General features: G+C 55.7%; 3 protein-coding genes across 4 annotated transcripts; 1 reads left to right on the forward strand and 2 right to left on the reverse strand.

Moving 5' to 3' along the window:
* Nucleotides 1-296: 296 nt before the first annotated feature.
* LOC120765282 (serine/arginine repetitive matrix protein 1-like) lies at nt 297-4,097 on the reverse strand. Its single transcript, XM_040089970.1, has 8 exons — nt 3,269-4,097; nt 3,078-3,152; nt 2,867-2,962; nt 1,436-1,486; nt 1,321-1,356; nt 1,189-1,233; nt 855-998; nt 297-768 (listed from the first exon to the last, which is right to left on the reverse strand). The coding sequence occupies exons 1-8, from the start codon at nt 4,095-4,097 to the stop codon at nt 557-559; spliced, it is 1,488 nt and encodes a 495-aa protein (XP_039945904.1). The 3' UTR covers nt 297-556.
* LOC120765972 (killer cell lectin-like receptor subfamily G member 1) lies at nt 3,949-8,491 on the forward strand. 2 transcript variants are annotated; one of them, XM_040091279.1, is made up of 7 exons: nt 3,949-4,087; nt 4,246-4,761; nt 5,201-5,311; nt 5,818-5,901; nt 6,477-6,625; nt 6,877-6,980; nt 7,453-8,491. In XM_040091279.1, the coding sequence occupies exons 2-7, from the start codon at nt 4,386-4,388 to the stop codon at nt 7,646-7,648; spliced, it is 1,020 nt and encodes a 339-aa protein (XP_039947213.1). In that variant the 5' UTR covers nt 3,949-4,087; nt 4,246-4,385; the 3' UTR covers nt 7,649-8,491. The 2 variants fall into 2 exon arrangements, with proteins under 2 accessions (XP_039947213.1, XP_039947214.1); XM_040091280.2 differs by having other exon boundaries at nt 3,955-4,087; nt 4,586-4,761.
* Nucleotides 8,492-12,395: 3,904 nt separating this feature from the next.
* CD72 (CD72 molecule) lies at nt 12,396-14,624 on the reverse strand. Its single transcript, XM_040090704.1, has 6 exons — nt 14,498-14,624; nt 14,301-14,399; nt 13,467-13,781; nt 13,189-13,337; nt 12,873-12,967; nt 12,396-12,543 (listed from the first exon to the last, which is right to left on the reverse strand). The coding sequence occupies exons 1-6, from the start codon at nt 14,622-14,624 to the stop codon at nt 12,396-12,398; spliced, it is 933 nt and encodes a 310-aa protein (XP_039946638.1).
* Between the last annotated feature and the right edge of the window lie 3,735 nt (nt 14,625-18,359).

Raw genomic sequence — 18,359 nt, forward strand, 5'->3', positions numbered from 1 at the left:
CTTCCCCAGCACATCACCCACCCCAGCCTCCTCCCTTGGAGTAGGATGCAGCCTGGGCTTCCTGGTCTTCAGCCCTGGCAGTGGCCCTGCTCTGCTCCACAGCCTAGCAGCACATCCTCCAGGAAGGCTGCCCACCCCAGGCGCTGCTGTAAAGGGTGGAAAATTACATCTGCCGTGTGCTGCGTAGGTTGGGAGTTTCTCAGTCTGTAAATGGCTGAGTTCCCTTCATGCTCATCTTGAAAGTGAGAAGATGAACATTCCCCAGAGAGGTGAAAGAACTGGTCAGCTGGCACCACTGGTAAAAAAGCTATTTTTGATTTTTATTAGAATGACTCTCTAGTGTAAATTTCAAAATATCTGGAACCTCTGATATAAAGATTTGTGCCACGGCCCTGTAGCAAAGCTGTTGCTCCTGGGGCCAGTGATGGTGGCACTCATGGGGGATGCACCTGGCATAAGTGGACAGCTGGGGCTCTTTGTGATCTAGGGAAGCGTGAGGAGCGCCAGGGGAGCAGGGTGCTCCGGAGCCACCCTCAGAAAGCGGCACACAGGGGACTTAATGGCCAATGGGGCCAGGATGGGTCTGCGGACGGAGCAGGAGTTGGTGCAGGGTCTCGCCCACCTGTTCGAGGCTGTGGGAGAGGTTGTGAAGGTGGGAGGCTGTGTTGCTGGCCAGGCTCTCCAGCAGTGCCTGCTGCTGCCGTGATGTCTGCAGGATCTCCACCAGCAGTTGCTGGACATTCTGGAGCAAGCCTGCTACGCCAGACCCTGCAGTGAGAGAGGGGTCAGTGGCACCTCACCCTGGCTCCAGGAGCTTCCTGTGAGGCTGTTGGGAAGCCGCAGGGAGCACCCACCATGCAGGCTTGTGTCTGATGCATCTTCACCTGCTGCTGGCTGCTCAGTCGTGGCTGCTGTCCCATGGGAGCCTGTGGCTGCAGCAGCCAGTGGCAGCATTTGGTTTCTTCTTTCCATCCCCAGGGACGTCTCACCAGGAAAACCTGTCACAAAAGCTTGGCATGGAGGAAACAACAAGAGCGACGCAGACAACTAAGCCCCAAATTTAGCCTGACTATGACACAGAACTCTGGGAAGGCTCTGCCTCTGAGAGCCCATGCCCTTCTCACTGGCAGGACAGGATGAAGCTGTGCCTTGGAGCACAAGGACTTGCTCAAAGCTGCAGACACTTACCAGCCTTTCCCTCAGCTTCTTCCTGCTTCAGGTCAGTGTGACAGCCTGGAACGAGAGCAGACACAGCCTGTGAGCTGCAGCCGCCTCTTGTGCCAGGGCACACAAGCATGGTAGCCAGGGCATGGTACTCACCCAGGGGGAAGAGGAGAGGGAAGCAGGAACTGGCGTCTGCAATGAGAACCATATCAGACCCTGCTTGTGGGGCTGAGGGGGGTTACTGGGCTGAGCAGGGCAAGGAAAGCCTTACGTGGCATGGCAGGGGGTGTGGGTGGCACTCCAGTAATGTGGTCCCCACCAGCTGCTGGGAGAAAGCAGAGAGGAGAGATACACCTTCTGAAGGGACCTGCTGGTGGATCACCACCAGCCTGGGGTCTGCCGCGCTTGCCCCGGCCAGCCCCTCAGCCTGACATGCCCTAGCCACAGCTCCAGAGCACCCTGCAGGGTCCCAGAACATTTCAGAGCTAGGTACAAAAGCAGGAGTCACTCACCCACCACTGCAATACAGCCCCCTCTGGGCTGGAAGGCAGCAGCGGTGGAACAGCACGCAGAAACGCTACACAACTGGCTAGGACTGGAAGAGAAGGAGAATCCCACATCCACTTGAAACTGCAGGGGGGAATTTGGGGAGACAGAAGGTAGTTACCCAGGGCAGGAAGATGGCGGGGGTGCCCATGCAAACCAGGCTCAGGGATGTATCCCGCATCACCTCAGTGCCAAATCCCCAGGAGTGTGAACAGTGAGGGGTATGCAGGACATGGATGTGAGTGCGCTGAAGAGCAGGGGAACTGTAGGCAGCTCTGGCCCTCACATACAGCCCAAACTCATCTGAAGCTTTATGGTGTTACTGGGCAACTAAGGAGCCAGGAAGGAAATGGAGACACATGCCCAGCAATGCCACCAGGCACAAGATGCCTGCATTGTGTCAGGGCCAGCACCTCTTCCAGACCTCTCGACTCATGATCGGCCACAGGGCATGGAGCAGTCTTGTCATGCCCTCAGGCTGGGACCCCCTCCTGCCCTATCCCAGCCATCTCCATCCCCACATGCTCTGGGGCTGGTTGGGAGCCAAAGCCTGCAGAGACAGAAGTCCAAACACACCTGATGCCTTGAGTTTTAGCTTTCATGTTTTTCAGATTCTGTGCTGCCTAAGTTTGTAGTTCTGAGCCTCATATTAAGTGTTAGTAAACTCTCTTCACAGTGTAGGTAGACAAAACTAATCCTTTTCCTGCTGAAGACCAAGGCTAAGTACGAGTTTCAGGCCCAAAAGCATAAACAACAGTGGACTGAAGAGAGAAAGCAAGGATGAGACCTCACAACCCAAAGCTGTAACTAGACAATTAACTCCAATATGCAAATAGACCAAACCTTATAAAAGTGCGAGACCTCATGACCATTTTGTGTCCATTTTGTGTCCACCTTGGGTGTAACCCTGGCCAGGCTCTTGTGCTGCTCAAGGTGTACCCTTAATGGCCTTTCAATAAATATTTACTTTATTCTCTAGCTCTGTCCAGTCTCTGTTCCAGGTCAGTCTTCCCAAGGCACCACATCCATCACTGACACCCCCCGTGAGAGACACGCGATGGATCCCCGATTCCCTCCCACTCCCATCATGCAAGCATGGGCTTGGGCTGGAGCCACGGCCAGGCAGCTCAGTGCAGCAGGGCAGCTCAGTACTTACAATTCTCTGGCTCATCCTTCGCACACTGCAGCATCGGTGACAGCAGTGCTGCAGCACTGGTGGGAGTGCTGGGGGTGTCATCGTCAACATCGTGCTCTACAGAGGGATGTGAAGAGGTGCAGAAAAGAGCTTCAGGAACTGGGGGAAGAGGGGTGTCTGCCACCTTGCAGCCAGGACAAGCCCCACTCTGGCTGCCTGAGCCCATGGGTACCTGGCGGCTCTGGTGAGGATGGAGAGCGTGTGGTAAGGGCCGACCTACGCTTTCTGGAGGGCAGCTTCACCACATCTAGGGGAAGAGAAAGACCATCAACAGACCCTGGGTGTCGACGCAGCACCAGTGCTCCACCAGCACCCCACCTCCAGCCACCCTGCTAAGCCCACACGCCCGTCCCCACCACGCACCTGGCATCCTTCGCTCGCCAAAGACCGGCTGCCCGGCCGCCTTCCAGATGTTCTTCATGGCTCGGTAGTGCGGCGGCAGCCGGGGCGAGGGGTGTCCTGCCCTCTGGCGCGTCTCCCGCTCCGAGTGGAAAGCCTGCTTGAGCGCCTTCCACTTGGAGCGGCACTGGGCCACGCTGCGCCCGTAGCCGTGCGCCGCCAGACCCCGGGAGATCTCCCGCCACAGCGCCTCGTTGGGTCGCGACGTGGAGGCCATGAGCAGCGCGGCCTCCCCCGAGTCCCCCACCAGCGACAGGAGCCTGCTGACTTCCGCCTGTGTCCAGGCTCGCCCGCGGGGCATGCTGCCGGCCCGAGGCGGGGCTGCCCGGGATCGCCCGGGCCCGGGCCGGCGGCGGGGCCCGGCCGTGCGCTCCCGAGCGCGCACCGGGAGGATCCCCCCTCTGGGGGCGGCACCGGGAGGCCCACCGGGAACCGCGTCGGGAACTGCGAAGGGAACCGCCGGAAGCCGCCCCGGCGGCCGCCCGGGACCCGCGCCGGGCAGCGCCGCGCCGCCGGTCACATCGGGAGCCGCACCGGGAGCCGCACCGGGAGCCGCGCTGGCCGCCGCCGTGCCGCACCGGGTGCCGCGCCGGGAGCTGCCGGGAGGCGCCGGGAGCCGCATGGAGCATGTGCAGTCCCGGGAGGAGCCGCTGGGAAACGTAGTCCTGGAGGGGGTAGCCTCCCGCGGCGAAAGCCGCCGGCTCGGAGCCGGGTGGTTGTCCGCCCGCAGGCTCCCGGGGGTTCGGAGGAACTCCGCCGCTCCCCCGTAGGAAAGCGTGGCAGGTAGGGCCATCACGGCAGCCCTGGAGGATGGGGCAGGGGAAGGAGCACTCCAGCCCCCCATTACACAGGGCTGAGATGTAGATGCAGCCCCAGCTCCTTGGGGAGAAGGGCGTGGGAATGTGTCCTGTGCCCCAAGGATACCCAGTCTTCCTTTGCAGTCCCTAGGGCAGATCAGACCGAGAGAGCCACACTTGGTCAGCCTGGAGAAGAGAAGGTTTTGGGGAGACCTTAAGCACCTTTCCAGTACCAGAAGGACTACAAGAGAACTGGAGGGGGACCTTTAAGGTCCTTACCATCCATGACAGGGCTCCCCAGCCCAGCCCTGGCTGCACGTTTGAGCCAGCCGCCATTCCCACTGCTTGCTGCCCCAAAGCCAGGAGTGTGTGACTCCCTCCTGCTGGGATGCCGGGTGCTGGCCGCAACAGGGCTGCCCCTCGCCCCAAGTGTCTGGCAGACCCACAACACCGCCCCCACCCCCGCCGCCGACTTTTGTCCCAGGTGGTGCCTCTGGGGACCCCCCCAGGAAGTGACACTTTCCATTTTGCATCACACCCGTCTGAAAAGTTGGGCTGGGAAAGGGTTGTCGCTGCCCCTGTCGGCTGCAGAGCAGGAGACCAAGGAAGGGATGGAAGAAGGTGTCATGTACGCTGACCTGCGCTTCCCCCCCACACCAGGTAATGGCCCCCCAACTCTCCCAGTGGGTTCTCTGCCCTCCTGCAGCCCCTTGCATTCCCCGGAAATGTCCTCCCAGACCTGCTCCCCCCACTCCCTCTCTTTGGGTGTCCTCTCTCAAACAGCTCCTCTCCAGCCCTGTTGCAGACCTCCTGCTCTCGGAATGAGGGGCAGGAGGGGCTCAAGGGCAGGGAATGCCCACTGCACCCCCATGGCACAGCACAGACATTTAACCTCTCTGCTGTCCCTGCCCAGCACTGTGTGCAGGGAGATGATTTCTAGGACAATCAAGCTGCTGCAGATGGGCTCTCCCCGCTTTTCCCAGGCTTCTCCACTGCCTCCTGGCATCCCAACTGGGATTTAAAGACATTTCCTGGCTCAGGGTTCCCCACTGCTCCCTCCAAGCCCCCTGACCCCCAGTCTGTTAACTCCTTTTCTCAGCTCCTCAGCAGCGAGTGCGCCTGCCGTGGTGCTGGGCAGCCCTCAGCCTGGGTCTCCTCTCCCTGATGCTCCTGCTGGCACAAATCATCCTTGTCAGCCTTAGTTTCCACTGTAAGTACCAGCCATCCAGTGCCCCAATCTCCGCAGAGGGGGTCCTGGGGTCAGGGCTGGCACCACAGCACTTGTGTACTAACAGTTTGAGCTGCAGCTTCCCCTTGGAGCTGGGCCTTCCTGCTTGGGGCTGAGGGCATTGAGGGTTCGGGGGCAAGCAGGAAAATGGGTGAGGCAAGACACCACCTGCATGGCTGGAAAAGGAAGCTGGGGTGACGGCGTGGGCTTGGGGAAAGCCACTCCATCACATGGCAGTGAAAACAAGCAGGAGGGAGAGCGCTGATACTGAAATGAAAGACAGCAGCACTTCCCCCAAAAGCCTGTTGCCTGGAGGGCTCCCAAGCACAGCAAAATCTGCAAGGACCTTGGCAGGCTTGGTGTACCTAAAGCAGGGGACACCTCACCCACCACCCTGAGACTGTCCCATGGGAGAGGACACTGGGTGGGTGCTGCTGGGAGCAGCAGCCCAGTGTTTTCTGGGACACACCTGTGCTCTTCTGCTGTAGATTTAGTGCAACAACAAACAAGCTGCACACCCGGTCTCTGGAGTACAGAGGAGAGCCCCAGCTCTGGGAAACAGACACTGGAAGGTAAGAGAGCCTGATGGGCTCCTGGATAAGGTTTGGAGAGGGCCTTACTGCTTCTTTCAAGCAGCAGGATCTGTCCATACTCGAGGATGTTTCCCTGACCTCTATCCCTACATAAGTATTCCTTCACCTTTACTGCCTGTCCCCCGGTTTGCAGCGTGGAGAGCTGCCCCAGCACTGCTGAACAGGCTGAACTGCTGCAACCCCTTTAGAAGGGATGACCCCAGATGGCTCAGTGTTACCTGGGCACACCGCTAGCACCAGGCTCATCGATGCCACCAGCAACCCTGTGCCAGATGACGTCAGCTTCTGGTGCAGCTGAAACCTTAAGTGATTTCCCAGCGCTTGTATCACCTCCCCAAGCCCTGCTCAATGCCTGTAACTAGCCCCTCTTCCCAGGGCTCTGGGACTGGGAGGTTGGAGCAGAGCTCCCAAGTGAGGGCAAGTGCAGGGTGGTTTCTGTGGGGCAGACATACAAACACAATGGGTTTGTTGGTGCCCTTACTGCCTGCTGTCACTCTCCTGGTGGCAGCCCCTGCCAGCTGCCCCATCCCACCTGCTGCGTTTCTGGTGTGCAGGGCGATGCCAGTTTTGCCCGGTTGGCTGGCTCTGGGATGCAGGGCAGTGCTACTACTTCTCCTCTACCAAAAAGAGCTGGGAGCAGAGCAGAGAGGACTGCTGCTCCAGAGGGGCACAGCTGGCCACCATCCAAGCCAACACCACCCTGGTGAGTGCACCCAGCCTGGCCTGTCCAACTCCCTGCAAGCACTGGGCTGTCCTGGTGACTTCGTCGTGGTCCCTCGGCAGTCACCCACGCACAGCATTGTCTCAGCTTCCTGACCCATGTGCCCAAAGCCTAGCAAAGCCTCCAGGCAGGGAGCTGGCAATGCTGTGCCCATACAGCACAGCCCCCAGTGGGCTGTGTGGCTGGGCTGGATGCCCCCCCAGGGGGCTCACGTGGGTCCCCTCCTGTGCCAGGCTTTCCTGCTGCGCACAGCTAACATGGATGCCTTTCATGTGGGGCTGAAGCAGGACGGCTTCAGGTCTGACTGGAAGTGGCTGGATGGCACCACACTGGAAGGGTGAGGCTACTGGCTTGTTCCCAAATAGGTGTGCTGAGGGTCCAGCATCAGGGCTCGGGGTGGTGATGGGGACAGGCATGCAGGGATGTGATCTGTATTTTGGCTACCTCTCTTCTTCCCAGGACTGCATTGGGGCATTTTAGGGAAGGGGCATTTTTAGCAGGCGCCTGCGACCCTGGTGCCCACACTCTGCCTGGGTGAGGGGCTGCAGGGGATCCCACAAAAGCAGGGTCCCAGTCTGGTTTGTGATAAGCCCTGCTAGGATTGACCTGGGGTACTCCATGAGTGATGGGGCTGGGGGCATCAGGGCCTGAGGCCTAATTGGGAGGAGGCTAGGAGTGTTCCATGGGGAGGGTGAACTTTACCCCCACAGCATTCCTGTGCAGTGTCTGGTCCCTGGCTGCAGGAGGTGCTGATGGGACAACCTCAGTTCTTCCTGCCCATCCCATCTCTGCCCACTCTCTCCCTGCAGGATCTTCCCAATCCAGCGCTACCCCAGGCCTTCCCAGGCCTGTGGTAGGGTGTCAGGCTTGGGACTTTTAGGCGGTGCATGCACGGAAGCCCTCAGATGGGTCTGCAAGCAGAGCGCAGCCACCCTGCAGTGGATCCAGTCCTCGCCTCCTGCATTCCTCTGGGGAAACACCACCTACAGCTGTGTGAGGCCCTGATGGCTGTGGTGACCCCCAGCCTGTGCCCAACACCCTGTTCCCTGCCTGACCCCAGTGCATGGGCATTCCCAGGCTGCCTCCTGGCTCAGACCTCTTTACCTTCTGGAACTCTGCACTTTGCCAATAAATTCTGCCAATAACTGCAGCTGGCTTTGGGGTATGGGGGTGGTGGGATTGAGGTGCATCCCGCATCTCTCAGACTCAGCTGCATCACTGACAAGTGGGAAATTGCATCTGCTGCTCTGTGGCCAGGAGCCAGCAGCAATCCAAGCATCCCCATGGCCCAATGGCAGCATGAAGCATCTCCTGTGCAGGCTGGCACAGGTCCCACGAAAGCTCTGGGCTTTCTGATTGTGGTGGTTACCTGGAGCTTTTGTTTCTTTGAGCATGCTGCTGGGAGGTGACCCTTTGCTTCTGCAGTCCCATGGGGAACTTGGGCTGGGCAGCAGCTTTTTTTTGCTGGTTTCTGCCCAGTCTGAGGAGGTTCCAGCAAACATTTTCACTTTGTTTTGCGGCTGGGTGATGTATGAGAGCCTAAGGGGCCTGCTAGGGCTTGATTTGGAGTTGTTTGGTCCCAGAGGCTGTTCCATTTTCGGTATAGACCACTGGGTCGTTCCAGCAGCCTGCAGCTCTGGCACAGACCTTGCTGGGCCTCCTTCCCAGCACATGCAGAGGACAAATCCCCCACAGCCAGTGCACCCTGTCAGCCTGAGCAGGACTGGGTGGCTGGAGGTAATGCATGGAGAAGTGTTGCCCTGCCGTGGCCTTTACCCATGAGCTTGGGCTCTTCACAGCTGGGGACCTGGATGCAGAGGATGCTGAGCAGGAGGGAGCTCATTCACCCCCCACCCCCTGAAGTGAGAGCATATGCAGGAAAAAAAAACATTTTTTGCAAATAAAGCAACTACTTCTGCATTTCTGCATATGAAGACGTGTCTCCACGCAGTATGGTCTTAGCCACACTCTGCCACCTGACCACAATGGAGAAAGTCAGGACTGGGTTCCTGGACTGCTGCTGCCCCACCGCCTGCATGGCCCAGAGTGTGGCCTACACTGACCTGCAGTTTTCTGAGACCCCTGCTTGCTGCCCCCATGTGCCCTGCAGACGAGGATGACATTCGCTACAAGAACCTGCTGCTGGGGCTGGTGCTGGCAGTGGCCAGCCTGGGTGAGAACCCAGCTGCACTCACTGCCACGGGGATACCCCAGCACAGGGTGAGCACTGGGTGATGGCAGTGAGACCATGGGGTGAAGCCCATGGGCTCTCATCATGTTGCAGGTTTCCCTTGGAAGGTCTCAGATGTCTTGTTCCACAAAGCGATTTATTCACAGCACAGTAACACAGAAACAGCTTGAGATGGTTCCTCTGAGGAGGGATGCCCGACAAAAGAACCTCATGGCTTTTATCCCCTAAATGTCTGCTTGTGCTCAAGCCTTGCTTCTCCTCTGTTCTCTTCTCATGCCCCCTCTCTGTGTCCATCCACCTTGCTTTTGTCACCCATCTCCTTTGTTATCCAAAAGGCCAGCAATTCCTAGCTCCTGCTGTGTCTCTCAGTGTCCATATGTCTGTCTGGCACCACTCATCTTCCTGCCCTTTGCTATCCCAGAGGTTGGCAGTTCACAGCCTCTTGCCTTGGGCTCCCACCCGGAGTTCAGTTTGCACTTCCATCTGCATCTCTAACTGCACCTTGCAAGCCCAGCTACCCGGAGCAGAGATATTCCTCAACAAGGGGACAGCTGTACCAGCCCTCCAGCTCACCTCTGCTGCCTTCCACTCAGGGTGGTTTGGTGAAGGTAGGTAAGATGGTGTCGTTGGTGTCCCTTTGAGGACTCTATTAGTTCTCCTGGCTGCCCCTTGCCTCTGCCACTATTTGCTACTGGCTCCTGTCTTGCCCTTTCTTATCCCTACGTCACCTGTCCAGAGCTGGGCTTTGCTCTCCCTCCTTGATACCAGGAATGAGACCTGGGCATGTGACCATCCAGTATGGATGGGGACAGCCAGGCGGGATTTACCAAGGGCAGGTGATGCCTGTCTGACGTGCCTGCTGCTGTGGGAACAATGGGTTGTGGATAAGGGGAGAGCCATGGGGAACATATATCATTAACCTTTGAGGTCTGGGACATGGTTTTCCATGGTGTCCTCACTGGCAAAGTGGGGATATATGAGAAGAGGAGAAGAGGGTGAGTGGGAAACCTGAATGGTGTGAGGGCTGCAGTGGGTGTCAGGAATGCCCTTGTTCCCTTGGCAATCGCTGAAAGGTTGATCCTGGGGTTTATACTCCTTGGAGCCTTCATCAGTGCACTGGATGATGGGTAGGGGGTAGCCTCAGGCAGCTGGGGGGCAATACCAAACCAGTAGTGTTATACTGGAGGACAGGACTGGGGTACAGAGAAGCCTGGAGAAATGGTTTGATGGAAGCCTGCTGATACTGGAGTGGGTAAAAGTGCAAATCCTGCATCTGGGAAGAAAGGAGGAGGCACACATCAAGATGGGCAAATAAGCAGTGATACTGAACCGGTCTGGGGAAACCATGAACCAGAGGCTGGATGGGGTCTGCAGTGTGTCCTTGTAGTGGCAACTACAACGCTGTGGGCAGTAGAGGCTGGAGCTCAGGGCTTTAGGCGCAGGGAGGATGTCTGGACTCTCCAGTACAAGCCAGACACAGCAAGTCTTTGTTTTGCTTGATAGCTGACACTGTAGGGGAACAGCAATCCTGTCCCAGCCTTGCTATGTCATTGGGCTGGCTCAATCAGCCTCCTTCTGTGGAAGTTCTCCTAGGACCTGCCCTCTCAGTCTGAAGCCATTTCCCCTCGTGCTTTTGCCACAAGCGTTTGTGTAAAGTCTCTCTCCAGCTTTCTTATAGTCCCTTTTAGTACTGGAAGACCACAGTAAGTTTTCCCTGAAGCCTTCTCTTCTCCAGGCTGAACAATCCCAATTCTCCTCACAGCAGAGGTGCTCCATCCCTTTGATAATCTTGATGGCCTCCTCTAGACTCGTCCCACAGGACCCTGTCTTTCCCATGCTGGGACCCCAGAGCTGGCTGCAGAGCTCCAGGTGGGTCTCACCAGAGCAGAGCAGAGGGGCAGAACCCCCTCCCTCCCCTGGTGCCCACGGGGCTCTGGGTGCAGCCCAGGACACGTTTGGCTCTCTGGGCTGTGAGTGCCATGGCCGGGGCATGTCCAGCCTCTCACCCAGCAGCACCCCCAAGTCCTTCTGGGCAGGGCTGCTCTGGGTCTGCTCCTGCCCAGCCTGTGCTGGCACTGGGGGTTGTCCCAATCCAGGTGCAGCACCAGCACTTGGCCTTATTAAACCTCATGAAGTTCTCATGGGCCACTCCTCAAGCTTGTCCAGGTCCCTCTGGATGGCATCCCATTGTTCAGGTGTGTCCTCATACCTCAGCTTGGTGTTATTTGCAAACTTGGTGAGGGTGCAGCTGATCCCACTCTTTTGTTGACAGAAGTACTAAATAACATTGGTCCCAAGGTGGATCCCTGGGGGCCAACATTATCAGTCCTCATCAGGACACTGAGCCATTTACCACTGTCTTCTGGATGCAGATGTACAATTTTAGCCACTGAACAGCTCAACCATTGAATCAGTTTCTCTCAAATTTAGAGGGGGACTGTATTGAAGGCTTTACAGAAGTCCAGATAGAAGATGTGTAGCCCTTCCCTGGTTCACTCATTCAGTCGCTCCATTGTAGAAGGCCACTGGTTTGGTTGGGCAGAACTTGTGGTGAAGCCCTGCTGGCTGTTTTGTTAAGTCCAGCTTAGCAAAATTGGTGCCAACACATTCCTCTCTCTGCAGAGACACTGAGCGAGACAGAGAGGGTTAGCGCTGCTTCTGGGCTTTCTCCCATACCCCAGCTGGCTCCTGGACAGGGGTCTCTCATCACTTTCCTTTGGCAGATAAAGTCCCACCACATTCTTAGGGATCTTTCACCCTTGGTGGCAGGGGTCTCCCCTTTCCCCCACGTTCCCAAGTCTCTCCAGTGCTCCTTCCTCTCTCCAACTGTCTTACCAGCGCACCTCCATTTTTTCAAGACCATCCTCATTTGCAGTTCCACTGCACCCCCTTTCTTTCCATGGTCTCAGGATATCCATATTCACCTCCCATGGTCTTAGGGCTCTTCATTACTCTTGCTTTCCTCCCATGGTTTCAGAGTTTTCTCATTCATCCACCCTGTTCTCAAAGCTCACCAGCACTCCCTCACTTCCCTTATGGTCTCAGGGCTTCCCAGCATTTTCTCATGCTGATGGCACCACTGTCAGCACCCTTTTCATGCAGGACCCAGCCCAAAAGCCTGGGCAGGTGATGAAGGCAGAAGAAAGGGCAGGATGAGAGCTGTTGATGCTGAGAGAAGGGACAGGCTGTAAATCCACAAGTCTTCCCAAAATGGGCAGGTTGAGGACATCAGTGTGTCACCCCCCAGCTCCAAAAAGATGCAAATCCGGCGCCCCTGAGAGTCTTGGGGTAGCAAAGAAGGTGGGAGCTGAGCTGTGCATTTCAGACCTGGGTCAGAGCTGCACTGACCAGGGCACACAGGGACATGCAGTGGCACAGTACAAAGCAGTATAACATGTGTATGCATGGGTGTGGGAGAGGGAAATAAGGTGTATTTTCCATAATCCTTGCTTTAAAATAGAGACACTTTTTCCCAGCAGTTCTGCAACGCAATTGAGGCGAAGGGTGCATGGGGGACAGGTCCTGTTCCTGAGTCCAGTCATGGAGGAGGGGTGGCAGCAGTCAGTCTTTGGCCAGAAAAGGAGGTCGGATCTCAGATGCACCTCTCAGATTTGGGGATTTCTCGCAGATCCACAGGAAGCGATTCCCACACCACTTACTCCACATTTCCCCACCAACTACTGACCAGCAGTCTGAATTATGGTGTTTCCTAGGAAAGAGGGCACATCTCAGGGCAGCAGTGACAACCTCCTCACCGTGGACACCACTTCTCATAGATCCCAGTGCTGCTGGGGGCAGGCGAGGCACCTGGCACAGAGATCAGCCTGAGGAAGTGTCACATTCCTCCTCCTGCTCTTCTCTGACACTTGGATATTTGGCACTGCACCCCACAGCTTGGCTGTACCCTCACCCCCCTGCCTTGGGGCACTGCTCATGGGGACCATCAACCCTTTTATTGAGGGGTGTCACAGGGCCAAAACATGACTTTTGTAGTATGGCAAATGGGCCGGTGCTTGTGCCAAGGACTCTTGCACTTACGAGTGGTATTTTTGGCCCGTCCGCACAGAAGATCTCATCTCATAAAAAAGTCTTGCTCCAATCCAGTAGCTTACATTAGAATCATGCACAAAATGCTAGGGGGGAGAGAAGCTGTCAACCAATTGCTTCATGACCAGCACTTGCCAGGTGCCCAGGAACCCCAGGGCTGGCTGTGTTTCTCCCCCCACACTGCCAGGATGGGAACCCGGGACTCCTGGTGCCACCCTGCCACCTCCACAGATACTGCTGCAGCTGGCCCCGCGGGGCTCTGCCCAGCCCCACCCTCCTGGGGTACCACAACCCCTCTGCTCTGTACCGGCACTGTCCATGATGGCCAATCGTCTTGGACCAGCAGTCGAGCAGATTTCCCTGCACAGTCTTGGTAGCTCTCGTGCCAGGTCTTCTTTGTCACCGAGATGTAGAGACACTTGCTCCTGTAGAGTACCCAGCCCCTGGGACAGCAATCTGGGGGCAGGGGCACAGCTCAGGCGCTCATCCTTCTATGGATGCTTGGGAAGCTCAGCCTGGCTGAGTTCAGCCCCAGCATCTTCGCAGCAGCAACATCACCTGCGCCCCTACCCCGTCAGGCTCTACCTGTGTTCATGCAGGCACGCAGGCTGCTCACAGTGCTCTCGCTGGTGTTGAGCCTCCCCTGCACCACCTGCATCTCTTCCTGCAACACAGCCAGCTTCTGCTGGGTATGCCCCAGCTCAGCATTCCGGCTGTCCAGCTCCAGCTGGGTGATGTTGCCATTGTGCCATGCTCGCTGCAGCTCCCCTCTGGCCCATGCCAGCTCCAGTTGTGTCTGCTCCAGGCTCTGCTCCCGTGCCCTCAGCTCCTGTGACAGGCGGCCCTGCTCGGCCGTGTGCTCACGGGAGGTGTCCTGCAGGCTGCGGGTGACCTGCCAGTCTGGGGACAGGGCAGGTGAGGAGACATGGGCATGGGGCCCTGCCTGGGACATGGCTCTTGCAAGGGAGAGAAGGGTAAGAGTGTCTGGCTGTGGGAGGAGATCATCCTGGGGGTGTCGGTGGGAAGGGAATGGAAGCCCCAGTGGTAGTAAGTGGACAGAAGACATTGGAAGGCAGTGGGGAGACAGTGGGAAGACAAGGAGAGTCAGTGAGAAGGCTGTGGGAGGGATTGGCAGGTAGTGGGAAGACAGAGGCAATTCCATGGGAAGGGATGGGAGGCAGTGGGAAGGCAACGGAAGGCCGTGTAAGGCAGCGGAAAAGACAAGGGGAGACCAAGGGGAGATAGCGGTAGGCAGTGGCGGGCAGTGGGAGAGGCAGTGGGAAGCAGCTCGTGGTGGCCACGCAAGAGCCACCACGGACGCCAGCGCCAGGCACCCCTCCTCCCCGGCAGCCCCCTGTCCCCCGCCCGGCCCGACGCCCGCTCCCTGCTGCCCCCTTCCCGCGACCGTCACCGACTCACAGCAAGCCCCCAGTGCCACGACGGCCACCAGCAGCAGCAGCAGGAGCAGGCTGGCTGCCATCAGCTCTCTGGGGACGCGCCATCGGCGGCTCCAGCGCCCTGCAAGAGAGGAGCGCCCGCAGGCATGGCCCCGTGTTCCCCTGCCGGCACCCTGCGCTGGGGCACCCCCGCGGCAGCGGCTGCTGCCGGATTCCCACCTGGGATGGGCTCTGCTGTCACCGGCCCCAGCGGCACGTTCTCGTAGGGGCTGTCGTCGTCGTCGGGGACGGTGGATGAGGGACCAGCGGCAAACTTCAGGTCGGCATAGACCACGCTCTGTGCCATGCCGCAGGCGGCCCCGATGACCCTGCGGGCTCTGCTCCGCTTCAAAGGAAAAATGCAGCTGGTTTCTGCAGAAGCAGAAGTGTGCTGAGGTGCGGTGGAGGGGAAAGTACAGCCACCGCACCGGCGTCCTGCCATTGGCCAGGCACCACCATCTCGTTGCCCTCCACACCCCGAAACTGCTCATTGTCCCCTGGGATGGTACTGGGGCGGTGCAGCTGGGGGCTGGAGCATGGAGGCAGAGCTGTAGGGCTCAGCCTACAGAGCATTCATCAAATTCCCTAGGGCAGGCAAGAGAAGGTCTGGCTTCCAGCTGGGAACAGGTGGCTCTGCTGCTGACTCCATCGAGGATGGAGATTCCCCCTTCTTGGTGCTTTGCACCAGGATCTAAGCACCGCTGCCCTGATGCCTAAAAGGGACTTCCACATTGCAGCACGAGCTTTCACTTCTCCTGTCATCATGGCCACATTTCTCCACTCCTCCAGCAAGTACACTGTGGAAAACCACATCCCAGACACAGAAGGGTCATGATAAATGGCCCCATTGCTCTCCCCCCATCCCCAGGCTAGTGCTTCCAAACAGCAGGAGGTACATTGGACAGTCACCTAATAAATCCCATTGGCCTTTCTCCTCCATGTTCTCCCTGGGTCTGGGCCCCTGCATGCCCAGGTGGATGTGCTCCATTTTCTTCCAGGAGGCTGAGTAGAGGTTGCCCAACCTTTAGCTTTCTAAACCTCCTTCCTGTCACCTTTGAAGCTGGCTTTGATTTTTGCCTTTCTCCACTGATGAAGAACTTCCCTTGCTCTTGCAGAGCTGACAGACAGTAGCTTTGTAACACCAGCTGCTCCACCAGCACCACTGTGCACCTCCAGTGCTGTTGCAGGGACTGGCTGTGTTCAGATGTGCCCATCTGGAAAACAATGGGAGGCAATGGCAAGGCAGCGGAATGGAGTGGGAGGCAGTAGCAGGCAATGGGAAGCAGTGGGAGGGTTTGGGGGCATCCCTTCTGAAACCTGCCCTTCTCTGGATGCAATTCAGTAGGAACCTCTGAGATGCTGAGGGTGTGGAGGGACCAAGAAGAAGGTGTTGTGAATGCTGGGATTGTGATCTTGAGAAGGGAAGGCTAGGAGGGCGTCACTGAATTTTGTAACTCCAGGGCTGTTTTGGAGCAATGCCAAAGCTGGGGTCTTCTTTGGAGGAGATGAGTGCAGGTATTGACTGGCATTGACTCCGCTGTGCCATCAAAGCTAAGCTAGTTTATTACACTAGGTTACTAGTGTGTACACTACTTAATACACTAGTGTTACTAGGTCACTACGTTCGTACAAAATTTTCCACTCTGACCCCTTTGTATCGGTCCCCTTTAGAAACACAATCTTCTGATTATTCTTATCCTAGTAATGTCCTTTCTTATGTCTTCTTCCAGTAAAGACCTTGTTGCATCTTCCTTTGTCAGAGATTGTTAGAAGGTCAGAGTGACCAGACATGATATCTTCACTTCTGTTTTTGACTTGAGTTTATCTCTCCCTCGGCTTTCACTGTGCCAGGGCCAAAAGGTCTTCTGTAGCTGTCTGATCTTTGACATCTCCCGCTTTTGTGTTATTTATGCAAACGGTTCGTGTGGTTTGATGTTAAAGCAGTTAGCACCTGTAAGGGTGTTATCTTATTAAGACTATTACTGGTCATTTGCTAAATACAGGATAAAATATATGGGTTATAAATCACAAACAATAAAACCTCATCAAATACAATCATGTCACCAGCAAAGAGACTCACACTACAGGAAAACACAAGAATAATGTCCAAGGTCTCTTAGGAAGTAGAAATACTGTTCCAAAGTTCATGTGGTTGGAGCTGAGGAGCCACGCTGTTCAGGCAGGAGGGAGTCTATTAGCTGTAAATACTGACTTTGACATTACTGAATGTCTTTCTGGAAGCATGGAACAAGGAATAACTGGAAGAGGTTAGCAGAAACACAATACCCTGGTGGTGAGTGCAGTGGGGGCACAAGGTCTCTTCTGGAAGGCTGCCTCTGTAGGCCTCCAGATGCAGCCGTGTCCTGGCAGTCCTGCTTCTGTTCCTCTCTTGGTCATGAGGGCTGGATGGCAATTTGATCATTTTTCTTCTCTCTGGGCCTCATTCTTTTGGAGCTGATTGATGTTTGTCCAGATGAGCAGGTAAGCACTTTGGACTGTTGGTGATAAAACACATGCATACCTTCTGCCTAGGTTAGTAAATCAGGCCTTATCATTGTACACTCGGTTAAGGATTTTTACACAGAAACTTCTAGAAATTGGCTCTGCACATGCAAATCTTCAAAGCAGTGTCGTTCTGCCATGTATCAAATTTGGTTTGGTTTGATTTGCTTTCAAATTTTTTAGTGTAAATATGAGTGTAAGCATTCTTGAGGAGCCATACACCCCCTTCTTTTGTTTTTTAGCAACATGTGTGTCTCTCGTTACAAACACGAAGGCAACATAAAGCAAAACAACATGTGGCAAAACAATAAACTCACAGCAAGCAGAAATAAATCAGGTAATACATGTAATTAGTAGTATATGAGAGACAGAATGGTGATTTAAAACAATGCATTATCAATTGTCTAAATACTGTACCATCACCCAGGGTCTGCAGTAGCTAGCAAGCCTCATTTTAGAGTGAGGCCTTGGAGATTCATTCCTGGGTCAGATTTCCAAGTTCACTTCAAAAGGGGGTCCAGCTATTATCGGTCCAAATTCAGCAAGGCAAAATGACCCAAGTATAGTTTTGGTGCAGAAAACACCTGGGTTTATTGGCATATTTCCAGACCAGGGAAGGGCAGGACTTGGCCAGGCGCCATGCCTTAACTGGAAAGGGTCTCCCTAATATATTCTAAAAACAAGATTCCCAGTAACAGCAGTTTGGAAAGTTTCTTAGAATAATATGTCTTGCAGACAGCTACACAAAGATATGTTAACATACAATTCTCAATGACCTTCCTCCTCTTTCATCCCACAGGGAATCTCACGTATCACTGGCATCCCCCACTCCCTCACAATAAAACGCCCTTCTACTTCCAAAAGAAAGAAAGAAAAAAACATCATTAGACACAGGCAAAAAAGCACGTGTCCCCACAAAAGACCCAGAAAGTGGAAAAAGCACTGGCCCGCTTTGTCACCCACCAGAGGGTCTACACTGGGGATGAGTGTGGGGAATGGGGAAAGAGCTTCAGCCACAGCTCTGGTCTGACTGAGCACCAGGTGATTCACACTGGGTTCCCCCCTGCCACTACATGGGGAGGGGGTCATACCTGCATCTCCACAGACACTGGTCTGTGTTAGGCTCCAGCCAAGAACACCAGACCCCGCTGCAGAACAGGCAGCCTATCAAAACACAGAAAAGGACTAAAAAATTAATCTTTTGTCCTCAGAGGACCAGGTGATCATACATCCAGAGATGGCTGCAGGTCTGTTACCTTCCTTTCCCTGCTTGGCCTGTCCCAGAGTGGGTCATCAAGTGCAGACTCTATGTGAGTGTCAAAGTTGTGGGTACCTTTGGTATTGTGCACCTCACAAAAGAAGAGCTGACTGTCAGCATTGTGATCCTTCAAGGAGCAGCCAGAATTATATGCAAATTAAACAGCTGGTATGTGGGCATTGATATGGTTTGCCCAAACATCAAAAATTATAAAGCAAGCAGTGGCTTGCCATTGCTTCATAGTAATATTTAGCTTACACTACCAAAGGCTTTTTTCGTATT

This window comes from Hirundo rustica, chromosome Z, assembly GCF_015227805.2.
Source record: "Hirundo rustica isolate bHirRus1 chromosome Z, bHirRus1.pri.v3, whole genome shotgun sequence".
Taxonomy (NCBI): domain Eukaryota; kingdom Metazoa; phylum Chordata; class Aves; order Passeriformes; family Hirundinidae; genus Hirundo; species Hirundo rustica.